Genomic DNA, 16,777 nt, shown 5'->3' with positions numbered 1-16,777 from the left:
GGGCCCAGCCCGGCGCAGCCTATATAGGCACCTGTGCTGAGCGGCCCTGGGCTCAGCCCTCCTCGCCGCAGGAGCCAGCTCAGCGCAGCAGCCTCACAGCTGCCACGAGTTATCTGGTCTCTCCCCGCAGCAGGGAGCTCCCAGCCCCCAGGAAGGGCCATCCCTGGCCCACCGGGCCTGCCGAGCCCACGCACCCCCGAGCTGGGGCTGGCTGCCCGCCAGCGGGGACGCAGGGGCTGCAGCCCCGGAGAGGCCGGCGCCCGCTTGGGCTTCCGAAGCGTGACGGGAAATAACCGCAGGCCGCTCGGGGAAGCCCAGAAGCAGCGGGGATCGCCCGGCCCGGGGACGCCGGCAGAGCAGCCTGCTGCAGCCGGAGAGCCCCGCGCCGGCGGGCTGAGCACCGGGCAAGCGCCGCGGCCGGCCCCTCCGAGGACACCCCCGGGCTGCGCTGCCGGAGAGCCGAGAGGAGGCGGGTGTTTGCAGGGTGCCCTGGGGAGCAGGGGCAGCCCGGAGACAGTCCCGTCCCCCGTTTGCCCTCCCCTCCCCGCCGAGAAGAACGAGACCAGTCGAGACCAGCTGGACGATTCTTATATTAAAAACTGCCAAATATACAATACAATTATTTTACAAAAGTAGAATTGCTTTTTATTTCTCATCCTTACGAACAGAGCAGAACGGGAACGGCGCGCGTGGGACCGCGGCCGGGGGCAGGCGCCGGGGCCGCGTGGGGCCTCCCCGCTGGCCGGCCGCCCCGCAGAGACCCCGCCGGCTCCGTCAGCGCCCCTCGAAGCCCGACGGAGGACGCTGCGGAGCGCGGGGACGGCCACTCGCGCCCCGCCGGCCAGGCAGCCCCACGTCCGCGCGCCCAGCGGGGTCCCGCTCCGGCGCCGCCTCGGGCCTGCCCGGCGCGCGGGCGCCCGCAGCATCGTCTCCCGGCCCCGGACGGGCCCCGTCCCCGGAGAGCTCGGCTCGCCCGCGGGCTGCCGCCTCCGCCGCGCTCTGCAGGACCCGGCTTTGCCGAGGCAGAGCCCTGCCGCTTTCATTGCGCCCGGACCCCCGGCTGCGGGGGCGGTGGGGTTCACGCTCTCCGCCGGACCGTCCCGAGTCCCCGCTGGGCCCGTGACGTTGCAGTGCCCCATAACCAGGGTGCCGCGGGCTGCTCTGCCCCGAGGCGGCCCCGCGCTGGGTCCTGGCCCCTCGGGCGCTCAGCCCCATGCCCCTCCTGCCCGGCGGTGCCCGGGTACCGCCGTCCTCCCAGCGCCCCCACCAGTTCTCACCAGACCCTGTGGTCCTCCCAGCGCGTCCCCAGCAGGGACCGGCACCACAGGGCCCTCTAACTGGGACGACCAGCTGGCCTAGGAGGGGCAGCGCCGGCGTCCTGCCCGGCCGGGGGGCAGCCAGCCCCGCTGCCATGGGGCACGGCCTCCCCGGCAGCACGGACGCCCCGTGGCCGAGGGGCTGTCAGGGCCGGGCAGAGCCGTTTTCATGCGGTGACGCCGGCGCCTGCCCTTGGCCCTCGGGCTCGGACCCGCCAGGCTGGCGTGCGCGAGGGCCGCAGGACTTGGGGTTTCGGGGTGGTTTTGACATTCTCAAAGCTCAAGTGTTGACGATGCTTAAAAAATCTGCCAAGTGTTTTGGCTGGCTCTGGGCTGGTAGCGTGACATGGACCAACGGCCAAGGAGGGACCGAGAACACGCCGTGCTCAATGCACCCGCGGGGCTGGGACCAGCCTGAGCGGGGTGGCGGGCTCGGGCACAGAGCGCCAGAATCAGGGCTCGAGGAAAGCCGGCTCGTTAAAGGATGCCCTCCAGCCAGGCGCGCAGGGCGCCGGGTCCCCAGCCGGGCAGGTCTGCATCCGCTCGGGGAAGGGCTCGGCCGCACGCGCAGCCAGCCCGCGGTGCGGGGGGGGGGTGCTGGCTGCCCCCAGGCCAGGGCGTCCCCAGGTCGGTGTAAATCAGCGCCAACCGCAGCTTGCAGGAAGGACTGAGAGGCGCGAGGGCAGGCGCGGACGCAGGGTGCGCGCGGCTCTGAACAGACACGCGCACACCCGCGCCAGCCCCAGCACCGGCCCCGCTGCGGCTCGGCCATGACCCGGCTGCCCCCAGGCCTCCCTCGGCCCCTTGGCGTACCCGGACACCTGCACGCTCCACGTGCCGGCAACACCCGGCACCGAGCTTTCCCTGCATGCTGGGACGGGCTCACCCTCTGCGGCCCGACACGCGGATGAATGCAGCCTCGCGCAGGGAGATGCTCGTGTCTGCAGTGTGACCGACCACTCACAACCTCTCCCGCGCACGCGCGGCCTTGGGCGTCGTGCAATACTGACGTGTACTGGCCCCACGGTTACTGCTATGCTTGTTCACTCTAACACACCGGTCTCTCTCTCTCACACACACACACACACACAAACTTTCCCCTGAATATGCAAGGCAACAGCCGGAGCCTCGCACATCCCGTACCCATCACCTTGCACACCAGCGCGTGCTGCGCTCCGAGTAGCGAGTGAAGCCAACATGTCCCCCCTCGAGCTCACCGCCCTCACAGACTGTGCCATGTCCACGCACACACAGCCATCAACGCACACTCTTGCTCTCCTGTGTGACCCATGGTGTGTCACCTCCAGTCCCCTGTTCTTGCTGTGATGAGGAGATGACAGGGGACCGGTCTGTCATGTATACTGCCTCCAGCAGTCCCGCATGGAAGGAAGAAACAGATTCTCTTGGAAAGAAAAAGTCCAGCAATCCCTGAAGACCCTGTTGCTGGCAGTGGCATCCTACGACCTGGTCTTGCTCTCAGGGCCTGCCCATGAGTGCTAGGGGCTGTGGGTGCCTGTCGCAGCAGCGCTCCGTGGGCTCTTCCTCTGCTCTACTCCACTCTCCCTGCTGCGAGCACCCGGCCGAGGAGGCTGAGCCAGCGAGGGGGCAGTGGGCAGCGACGTGGATGAAGCAGCAGACTCTTTCAAGGCTCCTGTCCAAGCGGAGCTCCAAAGGAAGGTCACTGAGGGTCCTGTCTATCTTGCTTGGGTGCCCAGGTCTCCAGGGAGGAGGACTGCACTCCCCTTGGGAGCCTCAAGCCAGTTCTGCTCATGTCCAACCGAAAGAGATCAGGAAGTAAGAAAAATGAAAGCACCTGGTTCTTTCCTTGGGTGGGGAGGGAAAGGACGGCTGCCTTTCCCTGCCTACCACTTCAGGAAGTCTCGCACGCGGCTCCACAGCTTGGTGATCCAGAGGTTGACCCCTAGGTCAGTCAGGTACTGGATTTCAGGTGTCAGCATCTTGCGGCACAGCTTCCGGTGCTTCTTGTTGATCTTCTTCTTCAAGTTGTAGCCCAGGATGGACTTCTCCCCCAGCGGCTGCCAGGGCTGCATGGAGGACTCCTGGATGGCGCTGGCATCCACGGGGTGACCTCCATCAATGCAGATACTTTTCATCTTCTCGTTCTCCCGCTGCAGCTCAGCCACATCCTTTGCCATTCGCTCCCTCCCATAGCTATCCACCTTATGCCAGAAAGTGGCATTAAAATAGCGATAGAGTTTGGCGTCGATGAGGTTCCAAGAAGTAGCCTTTTCATAGAGCTCAGGTGTCAGCCTGGAGACAGTGGAGCCCTTCCGGGCATTGAGCTTGAAGTAGAGGATGTCTTCCAGCTCCCAGCACAGCAGGTCCTTCAGCAGCACCAGGGACTCATCAAAGTACTCGAGCAACATGACAAGGTGGAAGCGCTGATCTATCTCTTGGAAGTACTGCTCCACGAGCGGGCTATTGGCGTTCATGTTGTTGTCGTAGCCCAAGTCAAAGAAAAGGAGGTTCTGGAGGTAGTGAGCGTTGAACCCATTAGGGTCATAGTAATGCCAGGGGTCCCGGAGGAATTCTGCCAGCTTGTCCTCCCCTGTCAGCTTCCAGGTGAGGGGGATGACTCGCCCGAAGTAGTGGAAAGAAGACTCGAAGAGGTAGGCAGGGTCCCGCAGTACCGTCAAGAAGACGGTGTCAGCCGGCAGGAGCATGCGCACCTCGTCGTAGTGGAAGCGCATGTGGTTGCAGATGATGTTGAAGCACATACCTGGCTGGTAGTGCTGCACCTGGCTCCGCTCAAAGTAGGAGGGATAGTAGAAGTCATTGCGGCCGTTGGGGAAGGCGAATTTGAGGCGATGCTTCTCTCCGAAGCGGAAGAGGATGTTGAGGATGGTGCTGCTGGCTGTCTTGTGTGTCTTCATGAACATAATGTCCAGCTTGGGCAGGCAGCCTTGTCCTGGAGAGCCGCGTGTGCCATTTGCCTCTGCTGGCACCTTGGCCTGGGCTGGGTAGGAGGGGCAGGAATAGGGGATAGGGATCCTGGGGGAGAGAAAAGATAGGACACCCCAGTGAGGCTGGTTTGGTCCTCCCAGTCCAACCACCACAAAGACTCTGCAAATTTCTTTTCCAAAGGAGCTTGGCGCTCGGGAAGGGTGCTTGGCTCACAGCCCTGGGGAGGAGGCTGCTCTGCTGCTCTGCATGGCTCACAGTTGCAGAGCCAGCCCTGGCCACGCTTCCCCAGGGGCCCAGTGCTGACCAGTGCCAGCTATGCTGGGGAAGAGGCACCCAGCTTTTGGCAGAAACTGTCTTCTTTGGGGATGCACTGGAGTATCCTGCTGAAGACGACACCTGTTCACCGCCTCGCACTGGCACGGCTGCCCATAGGGAACTGGGAAGGGCTCAGGGCATGACAACGTCCCCCTGAGCAGCCCCCGGACGGGAGCGCCTCAGCAAGCAGTGAGCCATGCACGCCCCACAGGCGCCCTCTGAGACCCCTGACCAGCCAGTGCTCAAGAGCTGGTGCCTTTCGGTACCAAGCCACCTGCCTTCAGCCACAACCCAGCTCTGGCCAGCGGCTCTGAGACATGAAACCAAACACATTCACTGGGCGAGAAGCCGGGCCGTGTCCGGCCACCAAGGAAGAGCTGTTAGAGAATCAGCGGGGACTTCCCTGGGGCTAGTCCTGATTTCCACCAGTGCAGCCCAAGCAGAAGGGGCCCCTTCCCTCCAGGTAGCTGGGGTGGCAGCCGGGCTGGAAGGCACTACGGAGTCTCTCCTCCCTTCCCAGATCCAGGCTGCAGAGGGCTGCAATCACCAGCAGGACCAGGACCCTTTCTGCTGCGGTCACTTTATCCAGCTTCACCCTGCAGTCAGCCCCACCAGGCACCAGCACAGCAGTGGCTGGGGCAGCCACAGTGTGGAGTGGTTTAAGCTGCGCATTTTTATACTGAGCTTTCTGCAGGAATGACTTTGCAGACAGGACCTGGTAAGGTTTTTGCAAGGTCCCTTTGCAAAGAACATTGAACTCACCTGCCATCACTTTTGTGTGAGGCAATATTATACACGTGACAGTGTTTCTGTCCTAGACAAAGGACAGAAACAAATCCTAGACAAAGAGTGTCTATGTAACTAGCTTGTTAAGCTCAGGTATGTATGTTTATGCTGGATGCCTGGGAACGTGTTGCCACCCCATGGAAAGCCACTGCCCTTCTGCCTAGCTACGATCTAAACAGGCACCCTTTTGGGATCCAGCAGGTTGTCTTAGGGGCCAAGACCACCTTCGCATATCCTGCCCTGGAGCAATCACTCCCGCTCCGCCTGGCTCCTGGACAGCAGGGAGCCCCGGGGCCCGCGCGGGCCATGCACTCACTCTGTCATGCTGACTTGCAGCGGTGGGATGGCATAGGAGTAGAGCAGCAGCATGAAGCTGGTCAGGAGTGTTCCCAGGACAAGCCCCTTACACATGGACCTCCAGTGCTTCCCATGGTGCAACATCATGGTCACCTGCAAATGCCGAGAGGAGAGCCGTTAGCAAAGCAGGCAGCCAAGGGAGGGGAGACAGAGAGACGGATAGAGTGTGGGAGAAAGTGGAGAATAAAGGGATCAGGTAAGAAACAACAGTAAGTTAAATGACACCCGAATAAGGCCATCACACAGGGGAATCATGCTGCCGCGGAAGGTCCTGGCAAACATCACATGGCACACGGAGGTGCTGGGCACTCCTGGGAGAGGAGAACGATCGACAAGCATGTCCCCGGCTGCTGGCATGGCCGGATTCATGGCCGAGGAGCAGCAGCTCTGCCCGCACTGTGACATTCCTGCATGTGTTTAAAAATGCAAAAGCAATCCCCTTGCAAAAAGCAAGAGCAATTCAAAAGACCTTGAGGTTGGACTTAGGGTGTGAGAAATGAGCAGCTCCTGAAAGGGATTCAACAGGTAACAGAGCCAAGGCAGGCTTCGACCAGGGCCAGCATTACTATCAGTCTGGAGCCGATACAGGAGAATATTGGAGGCAGAGATCTCAGCTCGAGTCAGGAATAGTTGGTGATTTAGAGTCACAGAAGAACTGAGGTTAGAAGGCACCTCTGCAGGTCTCTAGTCCAACCTCCTGCTCTGAGCAGAGCCAACTTCAAAGTTAGATCAGGTTGCTCAAGGCCACAGTTTAAATACCTCCAAGGATGGGGATTCAAGAGAGTTGGAGCTATCTTTAAATAAAATGGGAAGACAAGGACCGTGCACTTCTTAGTGCACCTTAGACAGATGTGATGCTGCTCGAAAGGCTCAGGTAGCAGGAGGTGCACAGAGCCTACACTATATTGGTTTGCTTTCCAAAGAGCAACATTTTGAAGCCCCCATGGCTAGGTTTCAGTGCTGGTGATGAGGGAGGGAGGGATTTCCCTGCCTGTAATCTTGCCACTGCGTTTGGGGCGTATTACCTCGGGGGGGGGGTGAAACTCTTCTCAGCAACCTCAAACCACTGAGTCAAGCGTCTCATCTAAGCTGGCCATCTAGGGTCAGTGTCAGGGGACCCTGGACCGTCTTCAGCGACACCTGTACCAGGGGATGATTTGCTCTCCCAGGCCCTTGGCAGATTCTATTCCCTGCGGTCAGTGCCTAAAAACACTGCATAACCCCCCAAAACGATGAGCAGGGGCTGTGCCCTCCTCGCAGTGCACATCAGCCACGCACACCCTGGCTGCAGAGTGTACATCCTCTCCCACAGAGCACCAGCATCTTCCTCCGCACGCCAAAAAAAAAAATTACCAACGGGGGCCAGGAGCTTTCCAAAGGTGACTGGAAGGGAAACATTTCAATGAAGTCAGTGTTGGATTAAATATGAGTGGTTTGGCTCTGCTCCAGGAATCCAGAACAAAGCACTGGGATTTTTTCTCTGTGCGGCATGGTTTTGAAGGGGTAACCACAAATGGTTGGGCAAATCTGCAGTATTTTAAAGATTTCCCTTCCTCTGGACTTTTCCCTTTGAATCATCAGTCTTGTATATCACTCTGGCATGAAAGCAGGTGTTGAAGGTCAGCGCTCCCAAGGGCTGAGAATGCTGAGCTCATGCTGCTCCAGGAATAACTCAGCCCTGGCACAGCAAGACTCTCCCCAGGCTCCCACGATGGAAGGGCCAGATCCTGCACGCACCTGAGCAGGTCAATCACCCCACACACAGAGGATGCCCTCAGGACCCCCGTGCGCATAAGTGGTCTGGCATGACGGCATGCAGCTGTCCAAACACGCGCCCCGGTGCCCAGACACAAACACAGGTACACACGTGCATGCACACACACACACACACATCTACGTGCATGCACGGAGGCACAAATTAACATGCTTATACACTAGTGTGCAAACATACACACGCATGCATGCGCACACGCAGAGGGAAACATGCACACATATTTCCATGTACATGCATACCCACATGTCCATGCACACACATACATATGGGCATACAGGGGCATATACACACACGCACGTATCCATGCACACAGACACACACGCTCATCCATGCAAACTCAAGCATATACATGCATATGCAGGAAAACAGACACACATCTGTGCACGCTCATGCACACACAGGCACGCAGACGCATTCACACACATCTACAGCCCCATGCATGCACATGCACATACAGGAACACAGACAGACACACAAACAACTATACACTCCCATGCACACGCAGGGACACAGCGATACACGCCTACACACTCATGAATGCACACGTGCATACAGGGACACACACAGACCTATGCCCTCTCCTGCACACACGCACAGGGACACAGACACAGATCTATGCACACTCATGCATGCACATGCACACACAGACATACACACAGCTCCATGCATGCACACACACACAGGGACATAAATACACACACACGTCTGTACTCATGGATGTACACCTACACACAGGGATACAGGCACACACAGATCTATGCACATTCATGCATGCACATGCAGAGCTATGCAAACTCATGCACACACACAGGGACACAGACATGCACAGATCTGTGCAAATTCATGCATGCACATGCACGCAGAGGGACACAGGCACACGCAGATGTATGCACACTTATGCATGCACATCCACTCACATGCTTGTGCGTGCGTGCACACACACACACACACACACACACACACACACACACAGTGAAGCACACAGGCACCAAGACCCTGCACACAGGCAGCCCCCACCCTGCTCCTATAGGAGCACCCTGTGCCCGTGACCCCCACACCCGGCACCCTCCCTGCTGCCACCCTGCCCCGCGCAGCCCCCGGAGGAGCAGCCTGGAGGCCCCCAGGCAGCCCGGCACCTGCCACGGCCGCTCGCTGCAGGCCGGCGGCGCGGGAGGCGCGGTGGGTCCGGCGTGCCGCTGCCCGAGCCCGGAGCTGCTTTCCCAGCGCGTGAGCCTCTGCATTGCAGCAGCGCTGTCCTCCGCGGCAGGGCAAGGAGACGCGCTGCCGGGGCCGGCGGCCGGGGCGGCCGGGGCGCCGAGGCCACGCTGGGGCAGGCAGCCCGGCGCCCGCGGCGCTCTGAGCAGCGATCGGCTCTCGGCAGCCAGCAGCGCCCCCGAAAAAGCTGAGCTGGAGGGCAAAGCTAAGAGCTGGAGGTGGCAGTCCTGCACTTGCAGCCCCGTCCCGCTGTATTTACGGGTGCGGGGCCAGCTTGGCCCCTGCAGCTCAGCGCAGCCGCCCTAACCCCCCCCCCCGGCCCCTCTGGGGGAAAGCACGGAGGAGCCGGAGCGGAGCAGAGCGGGGCTGCACCGCCGTCCCCAGCAGCCCGGCGGCCGCCGAAGGCCTCTCCTGCAGCTCCCCGGCTGCCGTACGACCTCCGCACGCTGCCTACAGCCTCGCTGGCCACGCGCCTTGCTGCCGGCTCAGCACCGCGCGGTCCGTGCCAGCCGCCGGCCCCCCCGGGCAGCAGGGTCGCCCCCCTAGAGCCTCCCGCCCAGCAAACGGGGATCCCGGCTCGCAAAGCCGAGTTTTCCAGGCTCTGCCCCAGCCCCCAGCGCGGCGCAGACCTTCCCGGCATTTCTAAGCTAGCAAGAAGCCCAAACGCTACCCGACCGCCGCCAGCTTGCCGGCGGCTGCCTCCGCCGACGGGGCCGGCCCTCGCGCCGCCGCTGGCCGCGTGTCCCGGAGGTGCCGGCCCCGAGCCCGGCCGGCCTCCCGCCTTGTCCTTCCCCGGCGCCGGCGGAGGGCGGCGAGCCGCCGGCTCCCTGCCGCCGGGTCGTGTTGCGCAGCTGAGATTTCCATCGCCATGAATAATGAACGGCGAGCGTAAGCGGAGCCCGAGGCGCGGGCGGGCAGCCGGCAGCAGCGCGTCCTTACCCCGACCCCCAGCGCGGCCGGCCCCGAGACCGCGCCGGGAACCGGACAGGGGCGGCGGGGGCAGCCGGCACCGCCGCGCCGCTCTTGCGGGCCGTCTCCTGCGCCCCGCGGGCGCGTTGGCGGCCGGGCCCTCGCCGAGCGGGGACAGCGGGCTCCGGCCGTCGGGAGCGCGTGGCGGGTGCCGCCAGCAGGCCTGGCGGCCAGGCAGCGGTCAGGGTCCGGCTTCACATCACGTCCCCCCCCGTCCGGCGGGGCGAGACGGGCGCCGCTGCCAGGCTGCTCCGCGGGGACGTGGGGCTGAAGGTGCCGGCCCGGCCTGGAAAAGGGGCGGTTGGCCTGCAGGAGACCCCACGTCTCCCAGCGCTTAACACGGACGCCGGCAGCCCGGGCCGGCCCCCCTGCCACCGGCGCCTGCAGAGCCGGCCCCTGCGCCGGCGGCCCGGGCGGCCGGCCCCCGCCGCTGCCCCCACCGCCCGCCGGCCCGCGCTGCCCCCCGCGCCGGCGCGCTTTCCGCGGGGCTCCGGCCCCGTCCGCAGGGATGCCAGTCGGATGTCTAACCCCACCCAGGCTGGCACCGCTGCGGTGTTTCTTGCAAACAATTCCCAACCCAGTTGCTCTATTGACTTTGCCTTAAGTGAGCGGCTTAATTATTAATAGCCCGGGAGTAGAAATGCAGAGATCGAGGCTTTTTTCCGAGTGCTCCCGTTAGCACAGGGCAGCGGCGGCGCCAGCCCTTGTCCGGCCAGTTACCGTTCCCAGCCGGAGCCCGGCGGCCGCCTCCCACCGGGGCAGGACACGTCCTCGCCGGCCATGTCGCCCCGCCGGCAGCGCGGCCCCCGCGGCCGCTGCCGCGTCCCCGGGGCGGCCCGGCCGCGCTCCCCCCGGAAGCCGGCTGGCCAGCAGCGCCCGGCGCGAGGGTCCCCGCGGCCGGATGCCTGCCCCGCTCGCCAGCCTCCTCGCCAGTTCTCCCTTCCAGCGGCGATTTCCTCTACGGCCAAACTTTTTGCGGCGCGATACGCCCTGGCGCATCCACCTGCTGCTTTCTCCTCCTGCCCCCCCCACCCCCGCAGGCCCCCCCGGCGCTGACTCTCTCCCTCCCACGTGCACAGCCCCCCTTGCAGCCCGCGGCGCGGGCCAGGCCGCCGCGCGCCCCCCCGCCCGCGCGCACCCCCTAGCTCCGCGGACGTACAGGCGTTTCCTCCCCGGCTGCCCCCTCGCCCACGCAGCGAGTCCCTCCGGCTGCCCTGCGCCTACTCGCGCCCGCTGCGGCTTTTAATGCCCCCCTCACCCCCCCCCACCCCGCACTGCGGCGAACATCACCTTTTCCTCCGCTTGAGCTGCTCTCTGCGGACCTTGCCGTTCCTCTTCTCCGCTGCCCGGGGCGCAGGGGGACCAGGCGGCGCAGGCAGATGCTGCTCCGACATGGAATAAGCTCTCCCTGGGCAGCTCCCCCAAGCGCCGGCTGCTCGGAGGCAGCCTGGGCGTCCCTGGGCGCCGCTGCCCTGCTCGCTATGCCATCCCGAGGATACCAGGCCAGAGCAGCAGCCGGGGGAGGCGGGGGGGGGGGGTCAAAAAAAAAAAAAATCTGCTTTTATAGTGCTGCCAGGGGAGGCCGATAGCGTTGCTGGCTCCTCCGAGGTGTGGAGCTGCAGCGAGACACTCCCCCGGCTCCCGGGGAGACGGTCCAGGCCGCGGGCGCTCGCGGCCGCCCGCGCTGCCTCCCCGGCTCCCTCTCTCCTCCCACTCCAGGCAGCACAGAGGGCTCATTCACCCCGCTGCCTCCCAGCGCCGAGAACAACGGCGCCGTCTCTATCCATCTGCAGCGCCCGCATCAACGGGCGCATTGTGCCCCGGCGCCGCGCACCCTTCCCGCAGCTCCCCGGCTCAGCGCAGCGAAACGCCCCCGGCGCCCGCCGCCGCCCTGGCCCGAGCCGCCTTCGGGCCCGGGCAGCGCGGGGCGCCGCGGGCGGCTGAGATTTCCCCTGCAAACAGCGAGCGGGGAGGGAAAGGGAGGCCGGAGCGGTGCCAGCCCGCGGGGCAGGCAGGAAGTGCTGCTGGGTGGTTTCTCGTTAGCGCGGAGCCGCTCGTTGGGAAAAGCGCCCTGCTTGCCGGGAGCCGCCCGGGGGCCCGGCCGGCCGCCCGCCGCCGGCTCGCCACGCTTGTGCCGCGGCCCGGCCTCACGCTCAGCTCGAGCGGCGACCCCGCGCGCGGCCGGAGCGCCCGCTCCGCAGCCCCGGCCCCGGCCCAAGGGGCTGCCCAGCGCAGAGCTGGCGGCGCGGCCCCGACGGCCTCCCCGTCAGTCCCGCAGCCTCTTCTGCCTGACTTCCTGGCACCCGCTCTATCTAAATGGCTTTTATGGCCTTGATCACAGCAATATTTCTGCTCTTTCGCTCTCTAATCGCGCCACCCGCAGCTCGCTGGCTCCTTCCTCGGCCCTCGGCAAGCCGCTGCCTTGTTGCTCACCGAGGTCGGCTGCCGGCAGCTTGCCTTCGCTGCTGCCGTCCTCCCCGTGGTCGCCCGCGTGCCCCTTCGCTGCTGCGCCGGGCAAGGGGCTTCGCGGCCTCCCTGCCCACCCCGCCTTAGCCACGGGCCGCGCGTTTCGACCGCCGGCAGCAGAAGGCGAAGCTTGCAGGGAGACCGACGGAGAGAGCACGTCCAAAACCACCTTGCTTTGCCCCGAGCGCTGAAGGGCAGCGCGTCCCGCCCCGACGGCAGCAGAGCTCTCCCTGCCCGGCCCCAGGAGCTCCCGGTGCCCCGGGGACCGTCCCGTCCCCCCGGGGAGCGAGTCAGGCCCGGGGGGCCGCCGAGCATCGGGGCTCAGGGCAGGGGCCCGGGGCACACCGGCGGTTCTGGGGCACGGGCGCCGCCGCCGCGGCTCTCCGGGCACCCAGGGGGCCCCCAGCACCCCGGCCTGCGGGACTGGAGCCAGCGGCAGAGAGGGCGGTCGGCGCCTGCCGGCGGGAGCGAGGCGGGCAAGGGTCTCTGCTGGCACGGCCCGGAGACCTGGAGCCGGGGCTCTCTCCGAGGGCCGTGAAGACAGCGTTTTGTTCGGAGGGAACAAACCGCTCCTGTGCTGGCAGCACCGCGTGGGGCTCGGGGACCGAGGCGGCCCGCGGCTCCTTTGTTTCCAGCGGGCAGCGTCACCGGAGCTGCGCAGGGAAGCTCGCGAGGGCCGTTTCCGTCCGCAGCGGCACCCTGCTCCCGTCCTCGCCGGCTGCTAGCGCATCACCCCACCCTCGGGCCAGAATAGGAGCCATTGTGCACCCGGACGCGGCCCTGGCTCCTTCCCATCGGCCTCAAAGCCGGCTTTCTGCTGTAAAAGGCGACGACGGCTCCGCTGGCTGCCCTGGGGCTCGCAGCGCCGTACCGCAGCGGTGGCCGTGCCGGTGGCTTGGCCCGCAGCGTAACAGCAGGGCGCCCCTCGGCCGTGCCCGGCACCTACCGAAGCCTCTGCCGGTGCAGGCCACGCTTCCCTCGCTGGCCGGCGCTCTCGCTGGGATGAGCGCCCTTAGGTTTCTGCAGGCCTCCTGGCGCACTTTATGGGCCTCGCTTCACACCTTTGCACCCCAAAGGAGCCTACGTAACTCTGTCCCCCCCCCCGCAGACACAACCAGGGACGCTGCAACAGGGCAGACGTGCTGCGGGGAGCGCGGGTGGAGCGGAGAGGCTCACGCCTGCGAGCTCTGACACAGATCCCGTGTCTCACAGCCCGGACGCGGTCTCAGCACAGGGAGTCCCCAAAGGCTCGATCACAACGTTCTCAGACACCAGGTCTTGGAGCCCCCGATGGTGTCTGGGCTTGCTCCCCAAGAGGGCCGTAGTGCTCGGGGCTGTCTTGCTGAGCTCAGGGCAGGCGGGAGGTCATCGCCTCGCCATAGCCAGCCACGCTCTTGGGGCTCTCCGTGTCCTGCCTCCAGGGGACCTGCCTCCCACCTCCTCACCGCAGCTAATCTGTGCAACTCACGGGCACGGCGCAGGGCCGAGGTCCTACCCATGCTGCAGCTCAGGAACCAGAAAAGCAAGAATGGTCTCCATCTTAACAAAAAGAGCCTCTCCTGCTTCGATGTCTGATGCAGGCACTAACTGCTGGACTGAAAAATCACTTCCCTCCTAGGACACAACTGCCCGGAACGGGAGCCCAGCCTCTGGCTCGGGCCAAAGCAGAGGTGTCCCCAGCTCTAGATGGCACTGGAAGATGGGATCCGTTCAGGCTACCTCAGGCACCCAAGAATTCAAGTCTAAGCCTGTGCTGGTCATCCTAGGCTCCCTGAAGGCAGTGGAGAGAAACGGGCACTTGCACAGCTGGCTGGCCCCAGCCTAACACGGGAGAGAGGGGCAAGCAAGTGTGCAAACGAGCCCAGAAGATGCCGCTCCCCGCAACGCGCCGAGAGGGAATGAAAAGCAAGCAGCTCAGATGCACGCACCTGCCCTTGGGGCAGGCCGACCCCACCTGTAGCTCGAGCCCTCGGTCCCCCCGGCTCGTGCTCCAGCCCTTGCCTGGGCCGGCTGCAGCGGCCCCCCACGCTCTGCCCAGCGCTGGAATGGGAGGAATTTCAGGCACATGCCAGCCCCGGCTCTGCCTGCAGCGCTTTATTCATCCCCAGGCACAGGGAGGGCTCGGCCAGACTGCACCCGCCGCCGCGGTACTTCTGATCAGATTGGCCGGTGACCACCGTCCACCTCCTCCCCTCCAAGGCTCGGGAGGGAGCTGAGCGCCGCAGGGCTGTAGGCACGAAGCACAGAGCTTCGGCTCCCCCGGGAAGGAGCAAAACCTGCTCCGTCCAGCTCATGGCAGCGCTCCATCGCTTTGGAGGAAGCTGAGCTTTTGCTGTGCCGGGTATTGCTGCCCTTCAGCCCCCTGGGGTCGGCAAAACTCGGATTAAACGTGCTCCGGGGCAGCAGAGCAGGGAGCGCTGCTGCGGGGTGCTGTTTGTCTTCAGTGTGTAACCGTGCCATGGGTACGCTTCTAGCGAGGAGAGGGCTCTTCATCAGAGCGCTCTCTGCCCTCCTGAAAAGACGGCCGCCCTTTCTGCTGGGATCAGCAGAGGCGCCTCGGCTCTGCTCAGCAGGAGCGCAACGACTAACCGCGCGGCGTGAGAGCGGCGGCTCCGCGCTTGCCCCCTAGCGCGAGCCACTTTGGAGAAGCAGAAAGAACAGGAGCAATTTACCCAGCCACCTTCGCACTACCCCTTTCAGCAAAACTCCCAAGGGCAGACGGGGGGCCACGGCAGGCTCACGGCGCTGCTGAGCCTTCAGCTGACGCGTTTGCAGTTGCACCCAGCCGCGGCTGGATTTACGCTGGTGATTTATCGCCAATCTCCTCACCTACCCCTGAGGCACATTTGTCACAGTTAATAGTCACTGAGTGAATTAAGCATGACAGTGGATTTAAGTAATGCGCTCTGGCCCTGCCAACTCGTCTGGCTTTGGCATCGTGGCTTTTCCATCCTTTTTCCTGACCCTTGCCGCCGTGAGCAGATCCTCCCCACGTCCCCCGCCAAGGCACCCCCTTTTCCTGGGCTGCAAAACAGCCGCTGTGGGCAAGCAGCCATCCTGCCCCTCCAGCGAAGCACTTTGCTCTCCAGAACAGCGCTTTTCTTCCCTTCGGGTTTTGGTTTCCCGAGGGGAGGAGGGTGCTTCAAAGGACGTTTCCAGCTACGAGAGGACCCTGGCACCCAGAAGCTGTGGCAGGGACGTGACAGCCCGCAGGAACCTGGCAGCCCAGCTGCCGCGGGGAGCTGCCCGCTCCCACCAGCACAGGGTGGCTCGCTGCCTTGGGACGCTAATTTAATGAGTTAGTGGACCGTGTGCTTTGCCGGCAGTCGGCAAGCTGCAGGGTGCTGAGCGGGGCGGCGCTCCCACAGCCCGAGCGGCAGACCTGTCCCATCCTGCCTTCTCCCCCGCCAAGCGGGAGCCCAGCTGGGGGCCCAGGCGCGTTTGAACCCTGAGGCAAAAGAGCCAAACTCAAAGCTAAAGCACAGGGTCATGGCAGAAGCCTCCTGGCAACTGTCTCCTCCGTGACCTGAGCGGATGCGGTTTCTTCTTTGGAGGACATTTTTTGGAAGCCCTCCTGCCCTAAATCCAGTCCCTCCTGCCTGCCATGGTCTGGTGAGGATGGAGGCACCCGTGGGTGCGGACTAGCCTTGCCAGGAATCACACCTCCAGGAGGGCTCTGCCTTGACCATAAGGTGCTTTTCCGCCCTCTGATCCTCACGCCCACCCTGGGAGGAGAAGAGAAAACAATCCCACCCTGGGTTTAAAAGGAGAAACAGAGGACTGACTTACACGGAAAAGCGCCATTGCTGAGCCTGTGCTCCCACAGCCGGTCCCGCCTGGAAGAGGCACGCAGGAGCTGGAAAGCAGGAGAGGTCTGCATTTGAATTTAGACAGAGAAACTGCTGTCACCAATAAAACCGATCACCGCAGGACCCGGTGTGGTCACGACACGGCTCCATCACGGCACGTCCCACGTCCCAACATCATGCGACGGGGAGCGCAGAGGGAGCGCGAGAGTTTGACCTCTCTGCCCACGCGTTGCCCGGCTCTGACGCAACGCTCTCCAATCGCTACATCTCCGAGCGCTTTGCAGAGAAACTATCATCGCGGCCTCTGCGAAGAGGGGGGAGCCGCGGCCCGACGCGACTCGCTGGCGGCCGCCTCGCCGGCCGGGCGAGGGGCAGGTCTCCTGAGCGCCGGCGCCGCGTTCCCCCGCCGGTCGCTGCCCGCCAAGGCGGCGATCCCGAAGCCAGAAGAGACTCCACCGCCGCCGCCGCCGCCGGCCGCCCAGGGAGGACGAGAGCCGTGCGCGCAGCACCGGGCTCGGCTCGGCTCTGCTCTCTCCCGGCGCTGCCAGACCGGACCGGCTCGGTTTATCAGCCCTGGGATGGTTTTCTTATCTGCCACACCTGCAAACTCCCTTGGCGCGAGGGTTTTCCCCCCCCCTGCAGCCCCCTGCGGGCTGAGCCCCGGCTCCAGCAGACACTTAGGTGCCTGCGGGCGCCGGCGAGCCGTGCTTCGAGCGCGGGCGGCCGGGGAAGCCCTACGGACCGCCCGGTCAACGCCGGCCGCCGAAAGCCCTGCTCCGCGTTTAGCCCCGGCAAGCTGTCGCATGGTTGAGGTCCTTCCCTCGGACCTCCTCCGGCCGCGGAGC

At 64.5% G+C, this 16,777-nt stretch overlaps 1 protein-coding gene across 5 annotated transcripts; it reads right to left on the bottom strand.

Annotated features, from left to right (window-relative positions):
* Positions 1-579: 579 nt before the first annotated feature.
* GAL3ST1 (galactose-3-O-sulfotransferase 1) lies at positions 580-16,777 on the bottom strand. 5 transcript variants are annotated; one of them, XM_068911234.1, is made up of 4 exons: positions 16,760-16,777; positions 15,913-15,979; positions 5,659-5,792; positions 580-4,328 (listed from the first exon to the last, which is right to left on the bottom strand). In XM_068911234.1, the coding sequence occupies exons 2-4, from the start codon at positions 15,925-15,927 to the stop codon at positions 3,179-3,181; spliced, it is 1,299 nt and encodes a 432-aa protein (XP_068767335.1). In that variant the 5' UTR covers positions 15,928-15,979; positions 16,760-16,777; the 3' UTR covers positions 580-3,178. The 5 variants fall into 5 exon arrangements, with proteins under 5 accessions (XP_068767335.1, XP_009683098.2, XP_068767336.1 ...); XM_009684803.2 differs by lacking the exon at positions 16,760-16,777 and having other exon boundaries at positions 15,913-16,689; XM_068911235.1 differs by lacking the exons at positions 15,913-15,979; positions 16,760-16,777 and adding an exon at positions 10,948-11,532.

This window comes from Struthio camelus, chromosome 17, assembly GCF_040807025.1.
Source record: "Struthio camelus isolate bStrCam1 chromosome 17, bStrCam1.hap1, whole genome shotgun sequence".
Classification (NCBI taxonomy): domain Eukaryota; kingdom Metazoa; phylum Chordata; class Aves; order Struthioniformes; family Struthionidae; genus Struthio; species Struthio camelus.
The sequence above is the reverse complement of the archived record's forward strand: the minus strand, read 5'-3'. Positions and strand labels throughout refer to the sequence as shown.

Coding starts and splice junctions, on each gene's coding strand:
- GAL3ST1 (XM_009684804.2), bottom strand. CDS start 8,714: ATGCAGAGGCTCACGCGCTGGGAAAGCAGCTCCGGGCTCGGGCAGCGG. Junction 5,793..8,609: donor GCAGCGAGCGGCCGTGGCAG/GTGCCGGGCTGC, acceptor CGGCATTTGCAG/GTGACCATGATGTTGCACCA. Junction 4,329..5,658: donor CTGCAAGTCAGCATGACAGA/GTGAGTGCATGG, acceptor TCTCTCCCCCAG/GATCCCTATCCCCTATTCCT.